Here is a 27,628-nt window from a genome sequence, read left to right on the forward strand (position 1 = left end):
AAAAAAAGATTTTTTTATCAGATACTTAAGAAATTTTTCAAAATTCTTTTAAGTAGTATCTGACCAAAAAGTTAAAGCAAAGTTGTTGTGAATATATATATATGTAAAATCATTACAAGTTAGTGCCACACAATTCACTCCATACGATCTAGCTCAATTTAAATCCAGCTAAGCTAAATTTAACTACCAACTTTAAACTGAATATGTAACACAATAATAATGGTAACCATCTAGTTTATATTATTATCACTGATATTTCACAATGCTGATCAAGTTAAGGTTGCCCTACCCCACTTACCTCCTCCTGCCCTCAGCCTGAGCAGATCTTTGGAAGGTGCATTAATGTTTGTCAACCTCAAGAGGGAATAGTAATTTGATCCACTGGGATTTGAACTTCTGGTCCCAAGTTTGATAAGAACTAAGAAATGCTAGACCAAAAAACATCAAGGTCCACCTGGCTCACCTTCCACCTTCCTGGCGGTCGCATGCACATATGTCCTGAACTACCTATGTACTATATCCTATGTTATTTCCTGAAAGAAAACTAATCTGTGTTTTTAGTTCAGTACCTCCATTCCCTCAATCATTTTGTGGTTGCTCTCCTCTGTATCTATTCCCTCAATCATTTTGGTTGCCCTCCTCTTATGGTCAACTGACTGAGCAAACTGGGACATTACACAAAGAAGTGTCCACCTGTTCACACAACAAAACTTGGTTAAAAATATCAACATTACAAACTCAGACAAGCATTTCCTAATGTTTGTTAGTGTTCAAAATAAAAAAAATCCTTGCATTTAATAAAAAGTGCATCACAGAATTTATTGTAAAGTGTAATGAATATGTAGGTGAATGCGGTAGCCAATTTGTGCAATGTCCTACAAAAAGCTGTGAATCAAACAACCAATTTTATCTGTGGGATTGTTGGCTAGGACTTGGAGAAACTCCCTTTTTTTCAAATATTGCCAATGCGATCTTAACGTTCATCTGAAAAGCCAGACAGGATCTCAGATTAACGCCTCAGCCGAAGGACAGCACCTCCGATAATGCAATTGGGAGGATTGTTGTGTCACGCTTGACTGTGAGTTGAAAATCTCAAAATGCTTCTTAAACCCACTTCCTTTCGACAAAGGAAAAGAATGCTACCATCTGAGCTAGATTATAACTGCTGTGTCTGTTAGTTCACTTGTTCCGTAAATTTTCTCTCAACATAGATTTGTACTTGGATAAATGTTACCAAGATTTTCCTTTCGGCTCAGACTGGTAAGCGTTTCAAGACATGTCTGAAGGGTGCAATATAAACAAACAGTTGTTGTTGAAATTAATCATTTCCATTGCCTTTCCCGGTCAGTCCAGTCCTCAGATTACGTATGTATTTACCTATATTCTGGGCTGAAATACCCAAAGATCTCTTATTTTCTTTGTGAAAGTTATTGTGAATGGTTTGTACAATCCTCAATGGCTGTAGAAAGCTGATTGAAATAACAAAATTAGCCAAGCGCAGGAAGGCCTGATTTTAAAGACTAGCTAATTTAGTACAAGTAATTGAATACATTCAGCACATTTAAGAGAGCACAATGATTGGAATTTAGATCTATGTCCATCCTTTCTACAATGAAGTGTTAGCTTGGTGGAAGTTCTGTTGTAAAATCTGATGTTAACTACTATATAAACAGTACAACAATGTGTACATGGTGTGGTTCAAATTCTTTTGCATTTATGGTATACAGAATTAAATGTTCTAGATATGAAACAAGTAGCTACAGATTAAAGCTGTTTGTACTGAACGGTTACTCTGTATACTTCAAAGACGTACAACGCAGTGAAAGAAATCTTCTTCACAGAAAAGATTTATTGAAAAATAAAGGTTTTTTTNCCTGTTCATCATCAAAAACTGTGAAAACAAAGTCTTTAAGCTCTCAAGTCCAGCTTTCAAAGCACACATTATTTCAATCATATACCACTTAGCACTTGCGCAAATATACAGGAAAACCATTTTGCTCCATTTTCTAACTTCACAATAATGTACATTTTTTTAACCTTGCCTGCCATGAAGTGTATATTTAGCATTTGTATAAGTTGATAAAGCAACTTTACTACCCTCAAAGGCACGTAATTTACATTATATAGCATCTCAATTACAGGAAACATGTTTAATATTTACAAGCACAAACAATGAAGCAAAATACAAAGCGACTAACATTAAATTGTTAATTTTTTATATACAAATGTGCAAATTTGTTTGGATAAGTCTGCTATTATTTGCCTTTTCTAAGGTTCCAAAAGTCAATCTAAAATGTTATCGATTATACTTATTATGGGCCAGATTTTTTAAATGTCCTTTTCCGTACAAGTACCCCTAGAACCATTGATGAACCTAATAAGAATTAATGGGACAATTTGCGCTACCACAAATAAGAGAACATGATTGGATTAAATAGAAAATGGAAACAAAGGTTGTGTGATCAAAGGAGCCTATGATCGTCAAATGTTACCACAATCTAATTAACAATCATGTTAATATCTTTACATTAATACAAATATCTCACAGTAAACCTATAGGCAGTAATGGGAAACACCAATAGATCCTTGTGTTGATTTTAGTCTACATTTATTCTTTATTGCAATGAGATTGATTCACTCGATCAGTTAATACATGTTGGTGAGCAGTGATCGATATTCTCCTGAGACAAAAACAGAGAGAGCTGGGAAAACTCAGCAGGTCAGGCTGGAGAAAGGAAAGTGAGTGAACGTTTCGGGCCCACAACCCTTCGTCAGAACATGTCAACTGTCATGTCAACATGTCAAGTGTCTTAAACTACAAGACATTCTCCTGAGGTTTTGCAATACACCCATATACTTAGTAAAGGAGGCAAATAGCTGACGTTATTTGTAACTGATAAAAACAATGATTTAATACTCTGCTTAAATGTGTACACTCCTGAGCTGAAATGAAAGTGCAAAGATATGAAGCTCCACCTCATTTATACAGAAACCATGATGTAATCATGCAAACTGCCGATTTAAAAAAAATCACACCAGGATTTGTTTTAGAATCAAATGAAAATGTGAAATACTCATCCTTTTAAACAAGACCACCATTGAACTTCTCCTGCTAAAATGGCCATTAAGCTCCTTTCTAGCTATAGAATGAAATACATCAAAGTAGGATCGACAGACTGGCTAAAATTCTGAAAACATTGCCACCAAATTATTTTAATAGTTTTCTGCAAAGCTAAGTACATAAATCACACATTTACAAATATTTGACTGGAATCCATTGATTTTGGACGTCATACTACCACAGGGACGACCTTCTTTTGAACCATCAAAAATGTACTACACAAAGTCAAATCATAATGTAAAACCCTTCATATAGTATTATTTTCTTCATAATTAAATAGTTGCCAAATATCATAATCAAACATTATTCTAAATATCCCATGCCACCATCATAATTCTTGTTGCCATTATCTCAGTCTATATTGGGATATTGTTGCTGAATCTTTCTTGACCTTCAAAAGTAAAGTCTTGCTGCTTTCAGAATGCACTTGGAATGCACTGTCCCTTTGCTGAATTTGATTTATCACCAGTTACCTAACTCAATAGATTAACGGGTATTTGATATGATTTTCTGAACTGAATTGAGAATATGGTCCTTTAAGTAGTAATCTATTTATATTTGCATTTCGTTAGTCCTCAAAGGAAGGATCTCTCCTTGTTAGACAAGAATTTTAAATAAATCTGAATGATTAGTCAAGATTTTGTTTGCTTTCTGTCCATTAAGCAGTTTTTTTCCCATCATCAACTGGACCAGGTCAGCATTTATTCTTCCAAAATGAAATACGGAAACTTGTTTTTCTCCTACCCTTGCAGACTTCTTGCATTGAAGAAATCTGTCTCTTTTCCAAGACAAAAGTCAATACCTTTGCATATTATGTATCATGAGTGTTCTGCTCTCATAAGGACCTACTGTTACTTGCATTGTGCACCGACTACTGTGTGCAGGAATGAGCAGCTGCTATAGGCAATTCTGACATAGAGCAACTTGTCCTTTCATATAGTCTTTACAGGGGCAGATCCGTTCATAGTTTCCATTTGAACCCGCACAGCTGAAGAGCAGCAGATCACCCTGAAAGAAGCAGTGCTTTTTGGATTGATCATATGCTGGAACAATAATATCATTCACAGTTTCAGATGACTGGCAATCAATTCCATACCTGCATGGAAAAAGAGATGAAACAGAGTTAACTACCTCAAAATTTATCATGCACATGCTAGCAAACCAACTTCAATACAAATGATTTTAAAGCACCTTTTGCTATTAATTTCCATATTGTCAGTTTTTAGTTGTCTCACAAAAAAAATCCACTGTTCTAAAATGTTAACTTCCTGTACCCTTGACAAAATGTTGTTGTCAACAACAACAAGATTACATTTGTATAGCACCTTTCACTTCGGGAGGACGTCCCAAGGCGCTGAAGCTGTGAAAAGTAAAGAAACATTTGTTCCATGCTAATAAATAGTTATTCAAACAAACTTTCATATTGAATACACTACTTTATATAGTTTGTATATAAGTCAACTATACCAGGGGCCACTCCTCCACACACACACTCTCTCCTGGATGTTTCAACTCCTTGGGTTTAAGATAGCTCTCTTGACACTTTACCCAAGTGATCACTCCATGTCAGGCTGGATGAAGGTTGTCAGACCATAACAGACATCACAGCTGAGCCACCGGTTGTTTTCAAATGTGCAGCCGCAACAACCACAAATATACATTTTTCAGCAGGCCTCACAAAGCAATGATCAATAATACTGGTGAATATCCCAAACCAATAGCTGAATAGCTGCTCTTAAGCAGACCACCTAACTCACCGCAGACAATGAATTTACTCTTATATGCTATTTCAGTGAGTGTTTTGCAGTGTTTTGAGGTCAATTTTACACACACTTCACATGATTTATTCTGTGATTAATAATGCTTACTTTTGCAAGTCTTTGTCTTTGTTCAAATGTTGAAAGAAGGAAGGTTCACAGACAAGCTTATTCTCTTGGCAGACATGCTTGCAAGATTCTCCTGAAGATGCAATCTTTACTTGAAGCACACTCAATGGAGGCCACATCACTTGACCGTGGCAGAAATCCTATAATGTTGAGTGAAATGTCACCATCACAAAGATCAACGTACTTACTATAAGTGCGATAAGGCATAACTTGCACTAATCAAGGGCTGTCATTTGGTTTTGTCTAAGAAAGTCTAAAAAGCATTCTGCATGCATTTCAACCTTAACTGTGAGAATTAAGATTAAAATTGCCATGCACTTCTGATTGAAATCCCACATGTACAGCAGCACAAAATTAAATTCACAATCTGGAACAACCTTGTACAATACTGTGTCTGAAAAAATTGTGTATTTATGTTATCTATTGTTCATTTTAACTGAATGTTGCTCTCTGAGAATGAAATCATTCGATGCATCTGCATTCTCCTGATTCAAATAATACTGGCACTTCCTACTGGCTGCTTTGTGCAATTTTCACATCTCCTGGCACAGTGCTCCCTTATTGTATCCAATGGGTTTCCACCTATTCTCACAAGTGCTTTGCTTCTGGCTTAGCTCTGGTCTGCTGTAGAGACTTTGCCAGATTTTAAGCATGGAAAGAATGGTGGGAGAAGGATGAATGGAATGACGACACTGGGAACTTAATTAGTAAAAATTTGGCTTCACAGAAAAAGAAAGATGGTGGCCAAATGGAGCTCCAGTAAGTATTTGTATAAGCAACTGACTGAATAGTTGGTATTTAAATATTTACAAAGCTATTATTTGAAGGATACTTTCAGGTTTTCTACAAAGTTATGTTACGTTCCCTGGAAATGACAGTATTTGCATTGGAGCTAAAAACTCAATTGCAGCACAAAAAATAGTTCTTCCAAACAGTATATAAATACTGTAATTATCACTGTTTAATTAGAAGCTACAATAAGGAACCTCCAACACTAATTTTATACTCAAAGAATATGGAAACAGTGTTCCATTAAATAGTAATTTCCCTTTCTTAGCAGACAATACTTTTGAGATAATTTTATGAGATCAAAAAGAAACATTACCTGATTTTCAATAAAAGCACCAACTCTCTGCAACATTCCTTCACAGTTGAATTCATAGGGCAAATATGGTTCAATCTATGAAAAAGAAAACCATCTGTTGTCAGGCATTCAACCAACTAAGTATTTTAATTTAGATATTTAGTACCTTTTCTAGTGGCAATGTTGTTGCATTCTCCTATCAAATGTTGAACGGAAATGTTCACAGTTGAACAGATGGATGAAATGTTCCCCAGTAAAGCTAGCCCCACTCTTCCTTTTCAACTCCAAACTCAGAAACGCATTCTTACCTCCTCACTCCAGCCATCTTAATGACAAATACATTTGTGTAGTTGTAAGCAACTTTGTGATATGGTCCTATATAGATCCAGATATTCAGCCTGGCCTCGATTTGAAGTCAGATTCCATAAGTGAAAGGACAATGCATGAATTCATTTCAGATGATTACACTTAAGACAACATTTAGTTGTAAACATAAATGGAGACCAGGAATTCAGGATTCCTAGTCTTCAACCTCCATATCAATAACACATTAAAGTATCCTCTGAAGTGCTTTGGGACGTCCTCCTGACGAGAAAGGCGCAGTATCAAATGTAAGAATTTTTATTATATATGGATGTGTACCAGGACATCGGGAAGAAACTCCCCTCTCAAATAGTGTTTGAACAGGCAGATCTCGGATCATTGTCTCATCCAAAGGACTGCCCCTCCAACAATGCTCTCCCAGCACTATATTGGAGAGTCAGCAGAGACTGTGAGTCAAAGTCCCAATTTAGGGATGAACTCACAACCTTCTCACTCAGAAGTGTGAGTGTTATCAACTGAGCCAGATTGACACCCGATTATAGGAAACTAAATAAGGCTTAATGGACTAAGGGTACATGACCTGTGGAGTCCTGTAGCTCATTGGTTAGAGCACTCGCTTTGCAAGTGAGAGACCTGAGTTCAATTCCCGGCAGGGCGAAACCTTGGGCAAGTTTCCTTACTCCACACAGAGCCTAATAATAATCCCTCCAAAACCAAAAACAATAATAAATTGGTCATTTTCAATCTACGACTGTTTGTGGGACATTGCTGTGCGCAATTGGCTGCCGCGTTCGCCACAAATATACAGTCAATTCACTTCACAGTGTGTCCTGTGAAGCGCTTTGGGACGTCCTCCCGACGTGAAAAGCGCTATATCAAATGCAAGGATTATTATTATTATTAAAGTAAATAATTGATCAGCTTTTCACAGAATATATTGTAAAGTGAATTGACTGTATATATTGTGGGTGAAAGATCAATTAACACTGTTCATTTAATTAGGGTTTGAGCTAAATTTACCTTTTGATTAAGAATAGCCTTCACTGCATTCTCCACCTCTATAGGATCATCAATGTTAACAGTCCAAACATGGGGTTTCCCAATGTACAACTCTGCATATGGGTGCTGTGAAGTCAACTGCAATAAAATGCAATGGTAAATAAACCTGAAATGCAGACAAACTGATTTTAGTTTTACAATTTATCTTTAAAATTAATTTATAAATTAAAAGTTCAATGGCTGACTTTTCGGTCATCAAGTCGCAGCTGACATCATTTCTTGTGGATTGCTTGCTACATGCAAGTGCTGCTAACATCCATCACCTTCTTTGTGAGGCAACATTCGGTTTATTATCTCATCCAATGTGATGTGAAACATCTTTTGTTTTCTATAGACAAAATTAATTGTGGCTGGAAAATTGCTGCAAACTTGTCTTTTAATAAACAGCTCAGTAATCGAGTAATAACAATATCAGTCAATCAGGCTGGTAGAAGATATCATCCATGCTACAACTTTCAGCTGCTTTAAATGCAGCAACATTGGGCTCTTCATCAATATGTGTCAGTTTCAGAATTTCTATTATGAACTGTTCCTTCAAACAGAACGTGCAGTACAGACTAAACCCGAGAGATAAATCAGAAAGGAATTTAGATAGGATATTTGTTGCATTCTTGAGTTTACATTCCCCGGAGATACTCACCTCTCTCAGGGTTGGCTTGCCTTTGAAAAACTCTGTGTTTTTACTGCTTTTTGGTGGGTTGAACCTTGGATTCAGGAAAGCACATCCATTAGCAATAGCTTCCAAAGGAGCAGGGCCTTCATATGGAAAACCAAGGCCAACAAATAACTGTAAAATAAGATTGTCATGCCTCCTTAGATATCTTAAGTTCCAGCAAGCAAGTAGGACTTCAGTTTGCTGAAAAATCTATCTCTGTAGAAGTCAACATGGAATACTAAAGGAGAATTCAACAGCTTTTATATACTGCTTTGCCCTACCCAGTCCTCTATGACTATTTGCAGTACTTACATATGTTTTTAGAGAACACTACAAGCAAAAATAATACCATAAAGGATTACTTAAAACTATAATTTAACATATGTATGTGGTACACAGATTTTTGTTTGAGTATTGTAGTATTGCCCTTTACCACCTTACACCATATTGTACTACTTCTATGACAGAATATTTGTTTTCACTAGAAAGTGGCCAGTAATAGGGGTTTAGATTGCTGGGCTTGGCTTCTGCACATTGACCATAAGGATCCTCCTCAGCATGCGCTCAGTGACACACGTACAAATGCAATAGTAAGGTTCACAATGGTGTAACAAGTTGAATGTTTTGAGTTTTATACAATGCACTGAAATGTGAAGTATATTGCAAACGCGATATTTTTCACATAAAAAGTCCAAAAAGTTTTAAAGAAGCCCAACAGCACACTGCATTGAATCATTATGCAAGATTCTACAAAGCATCTTTAGAAATACTTCCTTGCTGGAAAACTACTTTCATTTTAAAACATCTGGTTTTGACATCATATACCTTTGATGTTCCCAATCCAACTAGTCATTTCATATTGAAAGAAAGGAAACTACAAATCTTTGGCAGCGGCTGTGTGTGGGCTGAGAGCTGTCTCTCATCAGCTGCATTTATAGGCAGTCAATACACATTACTGCCAGTACAGGATCACCTTTTTTAGGCAGCCACACTACTGGTGTAAAGAAATGCAACAATATGCTCTCAGACGCTTTATGTTATACTTTTTAGTGTCAGTTCAGCGTTCAAAATAGTGCAGCATCAAGGCCAAAAGTCTAACAATAAAAGAAGCACAAGTTAAAAAGCACTCTGTTAAAATCGGAGAGAGAAAGAGTCGTAAACAAGTCTGCTCGATCTGGCACAGAGAATCCATTTAGTGGAGCAGAATAAAAGAATTTTTAAAATCCTTTGGGTGCTTTTTCCTGGCATTAAATCACTGGCCATCAAGTGGAAGTTGGAGCTACAATATCAAAAATATATTGATAGACAAACCTAAATCAAGGGAGTAAAAAGCAACAAAAAAATGATCTTTTAACGCGGTTTATATTTTCCTCCTAAATCTATACATATTAATGATCCTTTCTCAACAGCTTTAAGCAATAAAATCTTGTTTTAGCAGCAATGTTCAACCGGTTTATTTTCATGTTTTGATGATGAGCAAAATAAAATTTATCAGGCCTGCAAAGTGACATAAGAAAAGCTGTCAGCTAATGGACAAGCTATGGTGAAACAAAAAGTATAGACAATTTATCAGCATGTATAAAGAAGCAAAGCCAAACTGCAGGAGGAAAAAAACAATGAAGTTCAACAGCCCCAATTTCCTAAAAAAAGGAATCAAAATTTTGCTGAACATATTCATGTTTACTTAAGTTGTTGCTTACTCATTTTCTTTCCATCCATCTGTTTCAACAACTTAAAAAAAAGTCACCAATCGACAGCACTTTAAAAACATTTCAAATCACATTAGATAAAACAGTTCTTTTAAAAGAAACAGAAGTAAATTCAGGATTTGAGCTCATAGACCAGGTGTTGTACTTGGGGAGCACTTCATTGACAGAGGTATTATGCTAATGAGCTCCATCTACCTTTTAGGGTGAGACATTAAAAAATACAACATAGAGACAACACAAAAAAGAGAAGGGTTCGGCCAACAATCTTCAAAATTAATTGGTCATTCATCTCTTGGTTGTTTTTGGAACCTTCCTGGAGAAGTTGGCTGCCATGTTTGCCAGAAATAATCACGACAGTTGACAATTATTCATGAAGTGCTTTGAGATGATTCAATAAGGTGCTATACAAAATCCAGATCATATATAAATCTTGCTAATATTTTAGATTTGGGATTATTTTCTAAAGGCAGAGAATTTAATTAGCGATGTTAGTACAATATTTAAAAAACATGCTTAAAACCTGAAGTTTGCAGGTTGTTTTGCTCATCAGACAGGACATGTTAAATTTATGCCAACACAAGGATTAAACCCAGAACACCACATGTTGCACAATAACTTTGTTTGTGGAAATTAGGATTAATGACCATAGAGGAAAGAAAAACTAATGGAATAAACATGGCCCTTCCACTGAACACTCCCTTTCAGTAACTATTCCAAGTTTCATTCAATAACAAATACCTTTCTGAATAATATTGCCAAAAACATGAGATAATAGTTACAGAAGGGTCAAAGTATGTTGAATTACATTTATTGGTGATAACTTCATAACCACAAGAACATACCAAATCCTTGCAGACACCCAACCGGTGCAACGAAACACCAGATGGCAGTATATCTTCTCACAGTATCAGATCAACATGTTCAAAAATTTCAAACCATGTAGTTAACAAATACACTGTACAAGTTTTCAATCTCACTCAATTCATCAATTATAGAACATGTGTTGTGTGGTAGAAATTAGTCATTGCAAACAATTTTTTCCTGCGAAACTATAATAGTGTACAAGTTCTCTCTTGAGAAACAATTGCAAAATCCATGGGTGTGTGATATAGATTACTCACACCATACATTTTGAGATAAGATACTAGTTACATTTTATGGTGTAACAATTTTATAGGCATGCCTCATACTGTCACAACAGATAAATTTATTTTTCATTTTGAATTCTACGACAACTGACATTGAAAACAAATAAATTCTTCCAGAATCCTTTATAATTCCTGTCTTTAGTGACAGGTTTCAGAAATTCAATCATTCTGTATGAACTTGTACTCAATTAATTATAAAATCACCTCACATAATAATTAGATGGCCTATTAAATACAATTCAGTTTTAAAACATTTTGACTAGATTATTAACATAATTCCTATTTCAGTTTACCCAACTTACTTTGCAATTTAATGATATGACTCTGTTAGTATCCTTAACATTTTTTATATTTCTGTTATGGAAATGTTGAAATAAAAATCTGAGTAATATTCCCAAAACATGCTTTACTCACAACATTGAGTAAATTTAATTTTCATAAATTATGTTTAAATGCCAAAAAGGTGACATGCAGTTTAGTACTTTGCTTCAGTTTTAAAATCTAGATTTTTCATTGCATTCAGCATTTTTATGGAAATAGACCTATGTTCTGGGTTTATTTATGTGCCAAGAGTACATATCAATAAACAACAAGTTACATTTATATAGCGCCCTTCACACGGGATAGAGTGCTTGACAGTGGCGGAGTCTGACCTTGAGCCAGGGGCAAAGGGAGGTGGGTGGTGACCGCAAGCCCAGTCAAAAAGGAAGATCTTTAGGCAGGAATTGAAAGTGGGGAGGGAGGGGACAAGGCGGAGGGATTGAGGGAGAGAGTTCCAGAGTTTTGGGGTGTAGTGGCTGAAGGCACGAATGCATAAATACAATAGAAACTGCACACTTACTGATAATATTAAGTCATGAAATACATTGAATGGCAATAGACACAATGTTGCTAAGAATGAGCAATTCAAGCATTAAAGAGGAAAACTCATGAGACATGCCCCAGTTCTGGAAGGAATCAAGGCAGCTCTGTGAAAATTATTTACATTTCAAAAATCCCAAAGCAATCAAATCCAGGATACAAAATAAGGACTTGTATATATAGAGTATACCTAACGTTTTCTGTTGTGTGGTATTCAACTCAATATTTTTTATTTAAAAGAGACAACATGGTCACAGATCACAGACTGCAGCCTGATCAGCATTGTCATGAGATCACCAGTATAGTGCTGGTTATGCTGCATCAAGTGGTGCAGTGTCAGGTGATTTTTTAACAGATGGGCAGCACAATTCTTGCTGCTTGCTAATGCCCTTGAGTTGGGGGGTGGGTGGAAGGGGAAGGAAGAGAAGCAGTATGAGCAATTGCTCATACTTGCACACTCAAAACATGAAAAACAAGCTCTGCTCAGTGTCGATAACATTTGCAGTGATATCATGAAGCTGACAAGGCAATTTTCTTTTTTTTAAATGTGAAGCTTAACACATAATTTCACAAGTGCATGAGCTGCTCACGGTTATATTCAGATAGTGTCCATATTGACAAACTGTCCAGGTAGTTACTAAATAACTTTATAAATGAAAAAGAATCAATGATGGATGTATTTGGAGCAAGTTTTGAAGCAGAACAGCAGTAAACAGCACTGTAAGAATATTAAAGACTTACTTACTACAGGATGTGGGTGAACCTTTCCACTTTGGGTCAAAAGCCACTTGACAATACATTAATATGGTATTCTACCTTGGTTTCTCTCAGTAGAAGCTGTAGGTCACGTCCGCTCACGATACCATGATTCTTCACATAACCGGGAATGTGAGCTGTGCTCGCTCCACGAACAGTCCCATGAACGGTGCCGTGGACTTCTGTGTAGGTGTGAATTATATCCAAATAAGATGTTTTATCCTATGGGGAAGAAAAGAGAATTGGCTAAACAACATTATTCAACAGCACTAGGCCATGCAAATCTGGAGCATCTCCTTCTCCTGAATTTGAAAATACATTTTTCTTAGTAATAATCCTTACAATTCAGATTACGCTTTTCACATTGGGATGACGTCTCAAAAGCGTTTTTCACAATATAATGCGTAGTGTGATTACTGGGTATTATATATACAAATGCCTTTTCTGTTTCTTACAAAAAACTAATTGGAATCAATAATTGAAGAAGAAAGCATTTCCTTTTGCTATAATAAATGATTATCCTAAATTATCTTAATTTACCTTTGGTAGCTACACTTGATTCAATGCTCTCTGATTGTTACATGTTCTTCTCTTTACAGTTAGGTAAACCTTTTGTGACTTTTAAAAATAGCAGTGAACACAGATTGGATTAGAATCGGTTGTCTACATTCGACAGACCATTGGGTCGAATTTCTCAAGTGTACTTCGCCTTGGGACATCCTCTTGACATGAAAGGCGCTAATCAAATTTAATTTTGTATTATACTTGTTTAGAAATGCATCTCTTGACTGAGAAGACTGCCATTACAACAATTGATTTGTTTTCCACTTATTCAGTAAATTCATATAAAAACTAATTATTGGTCCAACTGAATCTCGATAGTATAAAAAGGCTGAATATCTAAGGCAAGATTGCAAATTTACCAGGTTAGGATTGGTTTCAGTGAATACATTATTGACCTAAGTTATTATGGGAAAAATAGTTTCAGATGTTCTAAAATTAGTGAAAATCAATATCAGGATTGTGTATATTATATACGGGATTCATTCAGTCAACAAAGTACTATTCAAACAAACCCACTCTTCACAAACAATATGCAGAATCTATTTTTTTAAATCCATTTACCCACTGGCAATATGAGGTTTCACATCTTTGAAAATGCTCTTGATCTTCACTTAACTCCTTGAGGACTGAAATACCCTTTCCAGATTTCAAAAAAGTTCCACTTATTTTTAAAAAGACTAAGTAGAATGAGGCCAGATTCAAACAATAGTTCGATTCAGTACATTCTCAGAAAAACTATTTTGTTGATTGGATTTTGATAATAGTAACAATCCCCACTATCAACAACAACTTGCATTCATTTACGCAGGATGGTATCGCGAATCACTGGAAACTCTTGAGTTTTTGAAGGAAACAAATACCAATGGAATTCAATCAATAAACAGAGAAAGAATCCAAATTTGACCCTAGTTCAACATTTTTGAAACACACACAGCAACGATTTATTGGAGGGGGTGTTGGAGATGAGATATTAATCAGATTATTTAGCGAAAGTTTGATGACTTCATGGTGGGTAGTAGAATTGTTGTTGTCATTGTTGTTAACAACAACAACAACAAGATTCCATTTATTGAACGCCTTTCACGTCGGGAGGACGTCCCAAGGCGCTGTACAGTTGGGTCAGGACCCGAGCAGGGGGGAGAATGGTCAGGGTGAGGGGAGGGAAGGGAGGGAGCGAGGAGGGGGTAGAGAGTCGAGAGGGGAGCTGAAGGCACGGTCACCCGAGGATTCTAGCAATTCCTAAAGTGGGACTCAGGTACTTCTCACCAAATGTGTCCACAAATCCAATTTCTTCTATAGCTGGGAGAGTTCCTTGAATAGAAAGTTCTCCCCCAGGACATCTTTCCTTTTAAATTGAGAGTCCTGTTAAAACTATCTGCAGGCCAGACATTGGTGCACAACACAGGGAGCATCATCACACCATGCTACAGTGATATGGTACAGCCTATCACTGCCACACTGCTGCATTGAGAGTACAGCCTGGAGCAAAAAGTCTTCTCAAGCCAGTCAGTGTCTCCTAGTGGAATTTGAAAAGATTTGTGAACAACGCCCAGGAAAAAATTAGATATAATATTTTCATGAAAAAGCAGGTAGAGGAATAAAACAAAGAGTGGCAGTAGCAGGTAAGTCACCACTGCAGCTTAAGAGGGTTGCTACATTTAAAAGCATCAACATCAGCACCAATGGTCACGTGCTGTCTTTTTTATGCTTTTTGAGACTTTAGAAAGCATAAATGGAAAGGTTCAATTTTCCAATCTCAAAAGAAAACATTTTCAGGCCTTTAATAAAACAGTTAGCATTCTGAGAAAGCTAGTTTAGTGATAGGAGCCATTTGTTGCTGGCGAGACACTAGCTCCAAGCAAATGGTTAAAAATGTTGCCATGGATACTAGATGTGCACCACTTTCTCTTCTGTTCTGCATGGGTACCAACAGTACCATAGTAATATAAAAAGAACAGATGCACTTAAAATGCCTTTAGCACTGTACATTTTTCTTGTGTCATAGAACACTAGCTACAACTTTCATATAAGATCAGTAACATACATTTGATGGTATAGTTTCAGATAAGATGCAATGAACTGATATAATTGCCACATATTTTGGGGTTAAAGGTATATGTCATGACTATATATCTGCACATTACAAAAAAAACACACAGAATGTGAAATGTGTCGATTTAAAAACACCGGATTTAGGATTTTAATAATGATCTGTCTGGATTACATTCTAGCAAAACAAATAAATGTATGGAAATAAAGCAGTTTTTCCTTTGAGAAGTTCAAAGAATTAGAACACCAACCAATTGGGAAATTCAGCATTCTGTTAATTTAGTATTCAGATAGTTAACCACGATAAAATTGGTACCAAACATCAGTGGCCAAAAATCTGGATGCTGATTCTCCCTTCTGTTGGGTTGCTTTGAGTACCTGAGGCAGGTCTTACAGCTGCTCAAAGGAATTTGGAGATGTGTCAGTCAATGATGTAGAATTGCTCTGCAGGGACACTGACTGATAGTGTCTGGCTTGGTAGAGCAGGCGGGAAAGTATGTTCATCCTTGATACAACCTATTCCAGGAGTGATCCAGGCAGGCTGTTCTTACTGTCAAGCTCAGCTGTATATGCTAGCCAGTGTAATGAGCTTGGATGTCACGATGACACTTTTGCCCACAAAATACAGTCAATTTACTTTACAGTATATTCTGTGAACCACTTTGAGACATCTCAATTGGGTATCGTGTTTCGCCCACAAATATACAGTCAATTCACTTTACAGTATATTCTGTGAAGTGCTTTGAGACGTCTAGAACAGGTGAAAAGCGCTGTATCAAATGCAAGTATTATTATCTTGACGATGCGATAATATCAAATGCAACAATTATTATTATAATTGATTACCTAGATCTCATTGACCAGGCAAAGAGGTAGAAAGGGGCTTAATTTCTGTTTGAGTAGATTAATTTGCACCCCGAGATCCATCCAAAAGCTCTGTCATTTTAAAAGATGCCTTTGGATGGATAACAGTAGTAGGATGGTGATGACAATTTGCAGTAATATATTGTATTCTGTTCACCAGGTTGCACTACTTGAATGACTGGGCTCACTATGATAGTCACAGACAGGTTGTGTAGCTAGGGTAAAGAGAGGGAAAAGAAGATGGTGGATACCTTCATCTGATTTCACACTGAAGAATGAATGTAGAGAAAGTTGCTGATTCCAAATGAAGATATGAGGGGGAAAAAATCTAGGATTTTGATTAATTTGCTGATCCTTCCAGCGCAGAGTTGGGATCTTTACCCAATTACAGATCAGTAAATGTTCTGTGGATCTTGGAGGTCATGATTCGAGTTGTGCAATAAATTTGAGTTGTGCAACTACCTGCAAGTTGTGCAATAAAGCAACATTTATTTCTGACTGAGTGGCTGTGAGTCAGAGGTGTAAAGTAGATAGAAGTTTGCAAATTCCCAGTTGATAAGTGGAGTCAGAGGTTTCTGAGTTTATATATGTATGCAGGAAGCATTTACACTATGAGGTTTCTCAAGCTGCTCTTCATAACTGCAGGAAAGTGCCCAATATCTCATTCTGTTCTACCACAGAACTTTCCTACAATTATTAAGAGCATGTTTTTAAGGTCACTTCTGATCTGCAACCAGGATCCCTTCAGTGCTTTGATTATACTTTGGCCAGATTTCTGCATGCCCAGAATGTCGCCAGATGACACAGAAAGCTCAAATGGCAAGACACTTGGCACTTAAGAAAGCATAAGTGTCAAGAGCACAAGACTCCTGATGCCAAAAAACAGGAGGAATAACTGGCATGCAGCCAAATGATCAGAATCTCCACATGCATGAGAATGTGGGAAGGACAAGTCAAAAATACTGTATGAACAAAGAGCACCACACCGCACACAAATTCCATCCCTTGCTATGATGGGATCCTCTCCCACAAAAAACAATGCAGCATTACTAATTGGAATGAAAAACCACGCTAGTACAGAGGTTCTTTTTTCCAAGCCCCTTTGCCACAGTTATCCACCACAACAAATACATTTGAATTCTCTCAAACAAAACACAAAACATTTAAATTTTTGTTGAATTTGGCAGCAAAATACATCTATTTCGCATTCTGTTTTAACACATCATCCTTTCAATTGCTTAAAGGCTATGAACACACTTCATAAAATAAAACATCCAGTTAGATCAACCCTGTACCACAGTCCAGCTGAAGTTTCTATATTGAAATAATGTAGGTTTCATGATTTCCCAAGATATTTTTTTATCCTGCTTTCAAAGGCAACAGCAATAAATAAAGGCAATTTTTTAATATATTGATGGCCTGTGAAAAGCTTGTCCAGTCATTGGGGAAATTTTCCGAAAAAATTTCTGGCCAGCTGCCAGAAAATAAACCCACTGCTGACTTGGAAACTTCCATGTTGCTGCCTTTCAATACTGACAGCCAACGAAGAGAGATTTTGGCACCAGTTGTCGCAATCTAAAATAGCTGTTTCTGAAATAATCAAATCAGGCACTTCTTGCAATAGACATAAGAATATAGGCTGGTTCTCAGATAAGAAAAAAACGTTAATTTCTTCGCTGTTTGTGGGATACCGCTGTGTGCAAATCAGCTGCTGAGATCACCTTATAGTATATTCTGTGAAGCGCTTTGAGACGTCTAGAAGACGTGAATAGCGCTATATCAAATGCAAGGATTATTATATTATAACTGACCTAAGTTGTTTTTTGTTGGAAGAAGAATGGCAGCTCCTTTATGACTTCTATTTCAGGTACAAAAGTAATATGAAGCTTAAGGGCCCCAAGACACTACCCCTCTTGAAGAATGCTAAATAAGTGCAAGTTGCTATTTTTATCAGATTTTATTTTTACTAAAATGAAAGCTGATGTGCTTAAAAACAAATAATTTTCCTGTGATTAAGACTTATTTTTAGCTGTCCTTAAGAGTATTTGACAAACATCTCGGGTTCATTTGAAGCAGGAATGAGTAACTTAGATTTGCTACCCGAGAAACACTTTATAGAACATCTAACATTCTGTGATGATGACAGCTGGCCAAGCTGTGCTTGAAAGCAATTTTTAAACCAACTACTGCCACATCGTGAACTCACCAGGTCACTTAATGATTCAATATCTCATTAGAAGGCAAGCTGGTTAATAATAATTGCACATTGACAATTTGTTTAGAAATCAAACATCTGGCAGAAATTGGAACATTTTCTATGGTATGGCATTCTGCCAGAAACACAAGGAGCACCAGATAACACAGCATAACAGATGAACAACAAATCCTAGAAGCTAACAGAATAGTACTTTTTCCATAGAGAAGAGACACAATATTGATCTATTGTTCTCAGTTTGCAGTCTGTAACATACATGTACAAAACAGCTGGAAAGTTGTAAGCGCTTTCTCACTTTTGGTAATGGAATTTTTTTTTGGAAAAATGCACGTTTTCTCGCACTTTGTGTGTACCTACATTAAACTTTTAATTAAAATTTCCTGGGGTAATAATCCCTCAAAAAAAATTAGTCACTAAATCCATCACTATTTGTGGAACACTGCTGTGTGCAATTGGCTGCCATGTTTCGACCACAAAATACAGTTAATCCACTTTACAGTATATTATGTGAAGCACTTTGAGATGTCTCGACGATGTGATAAGGCGCTATATCAAATGCGAGAATTATTATTAAATCAGATAGCAAATTTCTGCAAAAATTCATCGAGAACATTTTAAATGCTGTTTATTTTCTTTCTCTAGAGCCTTCTACATGCAATTTGCTGGTTCCCACATAGAATGAGAAACCACATTACATCACACTTCTTTTAAGAGACCAGGCATAATTAACACCATCATGGACATTTAATTTACATCTCCGGAAGGACTCAGTTCACAAGCATAACTTAATATTCTGAAATTTCTCTTTAACTGCCAATAGTAATTAATTTGAGACTATTAATCCATCTGGTCATATCAGATGATACCTATAAAAAGGTGCATTGAAATTGCAGGATGGGTTTAAGATGAATTTCCAAAAGGGCCTATCCAATTTAGATATATTCATTGCATGTAGAAATAATTAACTGCACACATACTCAGTAGCTGAACATAGCATAATATCTTCTCAAACATTACTCATAGCAGGTTAGTGATTATTGATGATTATGCAACCTTTCCCAATTTGTTTCTGCAGCTGGCATTAATTATAATTTGGCATATTCTCTCCCATATCCATTATTTAATATTTGCTTAAGATACATCTGTAGAGGCAATTTAGTTTGACAGTAATGAACCATTTGTTAAGCAGACCTCCAGACCTCAGATGCTGACAGCAACTCCCTCCATGGATGCACTCTACATCTCATGGAGACAATACAGAATCTCGGCGTCCTGTTCGACCCTCAACTGTCCTTCACACCCCACATCCGTGCAATGACCTGCTCCGCCTTTCTCCACCTCCGCAACATCGCTCGGCTCCGCCAATGTCTCAGATTGCAGGTCGACAAGACCCTCATGCACGCATTCATAACATCCAGGCTTGATTGCAAATTCCCTGCTTGTCGGCCTCCCCAACTCCTCCCTCCATAGGCTGCAGATCATCCAAAACTCTACAGCCCATGTCCTCTCCCGCACCAGGCTCCACGACCTATCACCCCTGTCCTCACCCGACTCCACTGGCTTCCCATGACCTAGAGGATGCAGTTTAAGATCCTGGTCCTCACTTTCAAAGCCCTCCGTGGTCTTGCTCCCCCTAGCTCTGCGACCTCTTAACTCCGCACCAATTTGCCCGCTCTCTCTGTTCAGCAGGCTCCGGCCTTCAAGTCCCCTGCCTCACCCGGTCCACCATTGACGGGCGGGCCTTCAGCCACTCTGCCCCCACCCTCTGAAACTCTGTCCCTCAGTCCCACCGCCTCACCCCCTCCCTTGCCTCCTTCAAGACCTGTCTCAAGACCTTCCTCTTCGACCGTGCTTTCGGCCAATTTCCTGCCCTCCACCTTCCCTGATCCCGACCCTCACAGTTCAGATCCGAAAGACTGATTGTCCAGCACCTTGAGATGTCCTCTCGATGTGAAGGGCACTATACAAATGTAATTTTGTTGTTGTTGTAGACTTGCATGAACTCACCAAAAGGGATACTGTACTTCTGAGTCCATTCTAACTGGATTCCAAACTCACAAAAAAAATTACACAGGAAGAAAAAAGAGCATTTATAATGCATACTACAAGCAATGAGCTTTCCAGTACATAGAAGGTTTTGATTTATTTTTACTTATGCTGCCTCTTTCAGTAATTAGCCATTCATTTAAATATATTGTAATTACTGTGGAGAAACACAATAATTACTATTGAGTGACAGACTAGCTTGCCTTGTAGACAAATTGTTTGCTCAAATTTAATTTTGGTTGCAGGACTTATTAAATCAACACAGCAAGACCAAGTTAAATAATTTACATAATTATAATTAACATTTCCTCCATGAATTAAAATATTAGGCATTTTTGTTTTAAAAAATGGATAATCCAGACAGCTCTGAAAAACATCTTACTATATTAGTGTTGCAGTTCGTTCAGATTCGTTACAGCCTCACCCTCAAGAAACTAGAAATAGTTTTTTGTTCACAGAAAAATATATTGCATAAAATGTGATAAGAGTCATGGAAATTGTTCAAGACAGTCATATTGTCAGGGGAACAATACACAGATTTCAAAATATTATGTAAAAAAAAGCACACATCAAAAACATTGCAGTTTTTTTTAACTGCAAAGTAGTTTTGCTATTTTTGGAGTACATCTCACAGATTTGTTTAAAAAAACATGGAATTTATGTAGTGAGGATAAATGGGGTTTGGTCATATTGTCAATGGTGTAGAACATTCCTATTAGCCACATCATGTGTAACTGAGCCCTAGTATAACTTAGTGAAATCACAAGCCATGGCTCAATGGTACATAAAAACACACAAGCTCAATTTAGAGTTTACTAAATATGAAACAGAACCAACATTCTTATCAAAGTTTGAAACACTGAACACAGATGCCAAGTTTTTCTGTTCATAGTCTTTCTATGAACAGAAAGACAATGTTGACATACTGCTGATGGTCTTATTGGAATTATTACTAAAACGTGGATGATAGCAGAAAATAAACTTGGCATTTTTGAGGAAAAAATTAAGGCATCATTGCATTTTGTAGATCTAAGGAATGTTTCAGTATACTTATAAGCTGGGCCAATACAGAAGTTCGGCTGCACTTTTTTCCGCAGAATCTGCCAAATGATCCCATCCGCTACAAAACTGCTAGGAATGTAGTTTCTGGCCAGCGGGCCGCTCACGCTGTTTACCATCACTGCCGGCGGGAGGCTCTGGATGCGCGTGTGCAGTGCCGGCAAGTGCTAGATGGGCTTCACTTGGAGACCACTGTTGTGATGGTCTGTGTGTGTCTATGTGAGTGTATCTGCGTAAGTCAGTCAGGAACCAGAGTGTCTTGTTTGACTCTGAACTGTCCTTTCTCCCCACATCCGCGCCATGACTGGCACTGCCTACCACCAACTCTGCAACATTGCCAGACTCCGCCACCGCCTCACCCCTCAGGCTGCCAAAACCCTCACCCACGCATTCGTCACATCAAGGCTCAATTCTGGAAACTTCCTCCTCATCGGGCTTCCCAACTCTTCCCTTCACCAACTGCAGATCATCCAAAACTCTGCAGCTTGTGTACTGTCCCGCACCAGGCTCCGCGATCCCATCACTCCCACCCTTGCCCGACTCCACTGGCTCCCCATCCCCCAGAGGATTGAGTTCAAGATCCTCGTCCTCAACTTTAAGGCCATCCATGGCCTTCCCCCACCCACCTCTCTGACCTGCTGACTCCCTACCAATCTGCCCGCTCCCTCCGCTCATCAGGCTCCGTCCGGCCTGCTCTGTGTCTCCCACCCGACCCGCCCTACCATCGGTGGCCGGGCTTTCAGCCTTTCTGCCCCCACACTCTGGAACTCCATCCCACGGTCCCTTCGCCTCGCTTGCTCGCTTGCCTCCTTCAAGGCCGGTCTCAAGACCCGGTCTCTTCGACCGTGCCTTTCGTCTCCCTCCCACCTCTCTGCCTTCCCTCACCCCTACAGCACCCCTCCCCCATGCTCGGGCCCCAACACCTGACTGTTCAGAGCTTTGGGACGTCCTCCCTACGTGAAAAGCACTCTATAAATGTCATTTTGTTGTTGTTGTGTCTCTTGTGTGTGTTTTTGACTGTGTGTGTCTGACTGTGTGCACGTCTCTCTCTGGGTCTGTGAGTGTGTCTCTCTTTCTGTGTTTTGTGACTGTGTGGGTGTCTCTCTCTGTGTGTCTCTCTGTGTGTCTGTAGTGTGTGGGTGTCTCTCTCTCTCTGTCTATAAGTGTGTACGTGTCTCTCTGTGTCTGTGTTTCTCTGTAGGTGTATCTCTCTCTCTCTGTGTCTCTCTCTCTCTCTCTGTCTCTCTTTCTCTCTGTGCGTGTCTGTGTCTCTGTGCATGTCGGTGTCTCTCTCTCCGTGTCTTTCTCATTCTCCGTGTCTCTCACTCTCCGTGTCTCTCACTCTCCGTGTCTGTGTGGGTGTCTCTCTCACTCTCCGTGTCTGTGTGGGTGTCTCTCTCACTCTCCGCGTCTTGGGTGTCTCCCTCTCACTCTCCGCGTCTCTGTGGGTGTCTCTCTCTCACTCTCCATGTCTGTGTGGGTATCTCTCTCTCTCTCTGTCTGTGGGGGTGTCTCTCTCTCTCTGTGTCTGTGTGGGTGTCTCTCTCTCACTCTCCGCGTCTGGGTGGGCGTCTCTCTCTCACTCTCCATGTCTGTGGATGTCTCTCTCTCACTCTCCGTGTCTGTGTCTCTCTCTCGCTCTCCGAGTCTGTGTGGGTGTCTCTCTCTCACTCTCCATGCCTGTGTGGGTGTCTCTCTCTCACTCTCCGTGTCTGTGAGGGTGTCTCTTTCTGTGTCTGTGTGGGTGTCTCTCGCTCTCTCTGTGTCTGTGAGTGTGTGTCTCTCTCTGTGTGTCTGTGAGTGTGTGGGTGTCTCTCTCTCTCTCTGTCTGTGAGTGTGTGGGTGACTCTCTCTCTCTGTATCTGTGTGGGTGTCTCTCTCTCTCTCTCTGTCTGTGTGGGTGTCTCTCTCTCTCTCTCTCTCTCTGTCTGTGTGGGTGTCTCTCTCTCTCTCTCTGTCTGTCTCTCTCTCTGTCTGTGTCTCTCTCTGTCTGTGTCTCTCTCTCTCTGTCTGTGTGGGTGTCTCTCTCTCACTCTCCATGTCTGTGTGGGTGCCTCTCTCTCACTCTCTGTGTCTGTGTGGGTGCCTCTCTCTCACTCTCCGTGTCTGTGAGGGTGTCTCTCTCTCACTCTCCGTGTCTGTGAGGGTGTATCTCTCTCTCCATGTCTGTGAGTGCGAGGGTGTCTCTCTCTCTCCGTGTTTGTGACGGTGTGTCTCTCTCTCCTTGTCTGTGAGGGTGTCTCTTTCTGTGTCTGTGTGGGTGTCTCTCGCTCTCTCTGTGTGTGTGAGTGTGTCTCTCTCTCTGTGTGTCTGTGAGTGTGTGGGTGTCTCTCTCTCTGTGTGTCTATGTGGGTGACTCTCTCTCTCTCTGTGTCTGTGTGGGTGACTCTTTCTCTCTGTGTCTGTGTGGGTGTCTCTCTCTCTCTGTGTCTGTGTGGGTGTCTCTCTCTCTGTCTGTGTGGGTGTCTCGCTCTCTCTCTGTCTGTGTGGGTGTCTCGCTCTCTCTCTGTCAGTGTGGGTGTCTCTCTCTCTCTCTCTCTCTCTCTGTCTGTGTGGGTGTCTCTCTCTCTCTCTGTCTGTGTGGGTGTCTCTCTCTCTCTCTCTCTCTCTCTGTCTGTGTGGGTGTCTCGCTCTCTCTCTGTCTGTGTGGGTGTCTCTCTCTCTCTCTCTCTGTCTGTATGGGTGTCTCTCTCTCTCTCTCTGTCTGTGTGGGTGTCTCTCTCTCTCTCTCTATGTGTCTGTGTCTCTCTCTCTCTGTCTGTGGGTGTCTCTCTCTGTGTCTGTGTCTCTCTCTCTCTCTGTGTCTGTGTGGGTGTCTCTCTCTTTCTGTGTCTGTGTGGGTGTCTCTCTCTCACTCTCCGCGTCTGGGTGGGCGTCTCTCTCTCACTCTCCATGTCTGTGGATGTCTCTCTCTCACTCTCCGTGTCTGTGTCTCTCTCTCGCTCTCCGAGTCTGTGTGGGTGTCTCTCTCCGCATCTGTGAGGGTGTCTCTCTCTCACTCTCCGTGTCTGGGTGGGTGTCACTCTCTCACTCTCCGTGTCTGTGTGGGTGTCTCTCTCTCACTTTCCATGTCTGTGTGGGTGCCTCTCTCTCACTCTCCGTGTCTGTGTGGGTGCCTCTCTCTCACTCTCCGTGTCTGTGAGGGTGTCTCTCTCTCACTCTCCGTGTCTGTGAGGGTGAGGGTTTCTCTCTCTCTCCGTGTTTGTGATGGTGTGTCTCTCTCTCCTTGTCTGTGAGGGTGTCTCTTTCTGTGTCTGTGTGGGTGTCTCTCTCTCTCTGTGTCTGTGTCTCTCTATCTGTGTGTCTGTAAGTGTGTGGGTGTCTCTCTTTGTGTGTCTGTCAGTGTGTGGTTGTCTCTCTCTCTGTGTCTGTGAGTGTGTGGGTATCTCTCTCTCTCTGGGTCTGTGAGTGTGTGGGTGTCTCTCTGGGTCTGTGAGTGTGTGGGTGTCTCTCTGTGTCTGTGAGTGTGTGGGTGTCTCTCTGTGTCTGTGAGTGTGTCTCTCTGTGTCTGTGTGGGTGTCTCTCTCTCTCTCTGTGTCTGTGAGGGTGTTTCTCTCTCTCCCTGTGTCTCTGAGGGTGTCGTGTGTGTGTGTGCGTCTCTCTCTGGGTCTCTGAGTGCGGGTGTGTGTGTCTCTCTCTGGGGCTCTGAGTGTGTGCGTCTCTCTCTGGGTCTCGGAGTGTGTGTGTGTCTCTCTCTCTGGGGCTCTGAGTGTGTGTGTGTGTGTGCGTCTCTCTGGGTCGCGGAGTGTGTGTGTGTGTCTCTCTCTCTGGGTCTCTGAATGCGTGTCTCTCTCTGGGTCTCTGAGTGTGTGTCTCTCTCTGTGGGGCTTTGAGTGTGTGTCTCTCTGGGGCTCTGAGTGTGTGTGTGTGTCTCTCTCTGGGGCTCTGAGTGTGTGTGTATGTGTGTGTCTCTCTCTCTGGGGCTCTGAGTGTGTGTGTGTGTGTGCATCTCTCTCTGGGTCGCGGAGTGTGTGTGTGTCTCTCTCTGAGTGTGTGTGTGTGTGTCTCTCTCTGGGTCTCTGAGTGTGTGTCTCTCTCTGGGTCTCGGAGTGTGTGTGTGTGTCTCTCTCTCTGGGTCTCGGAGTGTGTGTGTGTGTCTCTCTCTCTGGGTCTCGGGAGTGTGTGTCTCTCTCTGGGGCTTTGAGTGTGTGTGTGTGTCTCTCTCTGGGGCTTTGAGTGTGTGTGTGCGTCTCTCTCTGGGGCTCTGAGTGTGTGTGTCTGTGTGTGCGTCTCTCTCTGGGGCTCTGAGTGTGTGTGCGTCTCTCTCTGGGTCGCGGAGTGTGTGTGTGTCTCTCTCTGGGTCGCGGAGTGTGTGTGTGTCTCTCTCTGGGTCTCTGAGTGTGTGTGTGTCTCTCTCTGGGTCTCTGAGTGTGTGTGTGTCTCTCTCTGGGTCTCTGAGTGTGTGTGTGTCTCTCTCTGGGTCTCTGAGTGTGTGTGTGTCTCTCTCTGGGTCTCTGAGTGTGTGTGTGTCTCTCTCTGGGTCTCTGAGTGTGTGTGTGTGTCTCTCTCTGGGTCTCTGAGTGTGTGTGTGTCTCTCTCTGGGTCTCGGAGTGTGTGTGTGTGTCTCTCTCTGGGTCTCGGAGTGTGTGTGTGTGTGTGTGTGTGTCTCTCTCTGGGTCTCGGAGTGTGTGTGTGTGTGTGTGTGTGTGTGTCTCTCTCTCTCTGGGTCTCGGAGTGTGTGTGTGTCACTCTCTGGGTCTCTGAGCGTGTGTGTCTCTCTCTGGGTCTCTGAGCGTGTGTGTGTCTCTCTCTGGGTCTCGGAGTGTGTGTGTGTGTGTCTCTCTCTGGGTCTCGGAGTGTGTGTGTGTGTGTGTCTCTCTCTGGGTCTCGGAGTGTGTGTGTGTCACTCTCTGGGTCTCTGAGCGTGTGTGTGTCACTCTCTGGGTCTCTGAGCGTGTGTGTGTCTCCCTCTGGGTCTCTGAGCGTGTGTGTGTGTCTCCCTCTGGGTCTCTGAGCGTGTGTGTGTCTCCCTCTGGGTCTCTGAGCGTGTGTGTGTCTCTCTCTGGGTCTCTGAGCGTGTGTGTGTCTCTCTGGGTCTCTGAGCGTGTGTGTGTCTCTCTGGGTCTCGGAGTGTGTGTCTCTCTCTCTGGGTCTCGGAGTGTGCTTCTCTCTCTGGGTCTCGTAGTGTGTGTGCGTCTCTCCCTGGGTCTCTGAGTGTATGCTTTTCTCTCTGGGTCTCGGAGTGTGTGTGTGTGTGTGTGTCTCTCTCTGGGTCTCTGAGTGTGTGTGTCTCTCTCTGGGTCTCGGAGTGTGTGTGTGTCTCTCTCTCTGGGTCTCGGAGTGTGTGTGTCTCTCTCTCTGGGTCTCGGAGTGTGTGTGTGTCTCTCTCTCTGGGTCTCGGAGTGTGTGTGTGTGTGTCTCTCTGGGTCTCTGAATGTGTTTTTCTCTCTGGGTCTCTGTGAGTGTGTGCTTTTCTCTCTGGGTCTCGGAGTGTGTGTTAAATTCATTAACAGCTAATGCTAATTTTCTAAGTACAGAACGCAGATATTGGCAATCAACAATCTACAGTTTGATGGAATCTATCCAAAGCTCAAAGGGCACAAATGGACACCACGATATTATGCAGCACTTCAGGCTTTACAGGACCCTTCACATTTGGCAACACTACAAAGAAAGCTTAAGAAATGCACAAAACTAAATTCATGAAGAAGGATTCTGCTTTAAAATCTCTGACAAGCAATGCAAATGTATCTGGAATAAGTTTTAGCCTTTACTACAATGTGGTGAATGAATATCTCACTCTTTTGGTCCAGTTACCAGTAATTTAAACTCAATATATACCCTCAATTTTAAGGTTGAGACTACCTACCGTATTATATTATTTAATACTGATACTTTCAGAAAGGGCTTGGGAAATCTAATGAAGGTAATTTTAGAAAATTCACAAAGATGTGGAAAACAAACATTGGCCTAGTACATTGCAATACAGATTCAGTGTTCAAATATTTATCTGTTGACCTTAATTATAGAAACAAATTAAAACCAATTAACCATAATGTTCAAGCATTTGCTGCTAGGTTGGCACACTGAAGAAAACGGACAATTCCCTAGGTCTATACTTAACCTTCACTCCCAGGCTGCTATTCTGTGCTAGTTAACAGTAGCATAGAGTGAGTGACAATCGCAAGGTTCCAGGAACAGATCTTTGTGGGGAACTGAGGAGGATAGAGAGGTTTTTTCTTTCAAAAATTAACACGTACTGCAGTGGTCCAATATTAAGCTTTTAAA

General features: G+C 40.4%; 1 protein-coding gene across 1 annotated transcript in view; it reads right to left on the reverse strand.

Annotated features, from left to right (window-relative positions):
• Positions 1–1,829: 1,829 nt before the first annotated feature.
• mgat5 (alpha-1,6-mannosylglycoprotein 6-beta-N-acetylglucosaminyltransferase) overlaps positions 1,830–27,628 on the reverse strand; it is a 49,436-nt gene continuing 23,637 nt past the window's right edge. The window contains exons 12-17 of the mRNA XM_007896186.2: positions 12,664–12,825; positions 8,115–8,261; positions 7,436–7,552; positions 6,113–6,187; positions 4,990–5,147; positions 1,830–4,217 (exon numbers count right to left, since the gene is read on the reverse strand). Of these exons, the coding sequence (XP_007894377.1) occupies positions 4,019–4,217; positions 4,990–5,147; positions 6,113–6,187; positions 7,436–7,552; positions 8,115–8,261; positions 12,664–12,825 (858 nt within the window). The 3' untranslated portion in view covers positions 1,830–4,018. The remainder of the gene's footprint in view (positions 4,218–4,989; positions 5,148–6,112; positions 6,188–7,435; positions 7,553–8,114; positions 8,262–12,663; positions 12,826–27,628) is intronic.

This window comes from Callorhinchus milii, unplaced genomic scaffold, assembly GCF_018977255.1.
Source record: "Callorhinchus milii isolate IMCB2004 unplaced genomic scaffold, IMCB_Cmil_1.0 Scaffold6, whole genome shotgun sequence".
NCBI classification, from domain to species: domain Eukaryota; kingdom Metazoa; phylum Chordata; class Chondrichthyes; order Chimaeriformes; family Callorhinchidae; genus Callorhinchus; species Callorhinchus milii.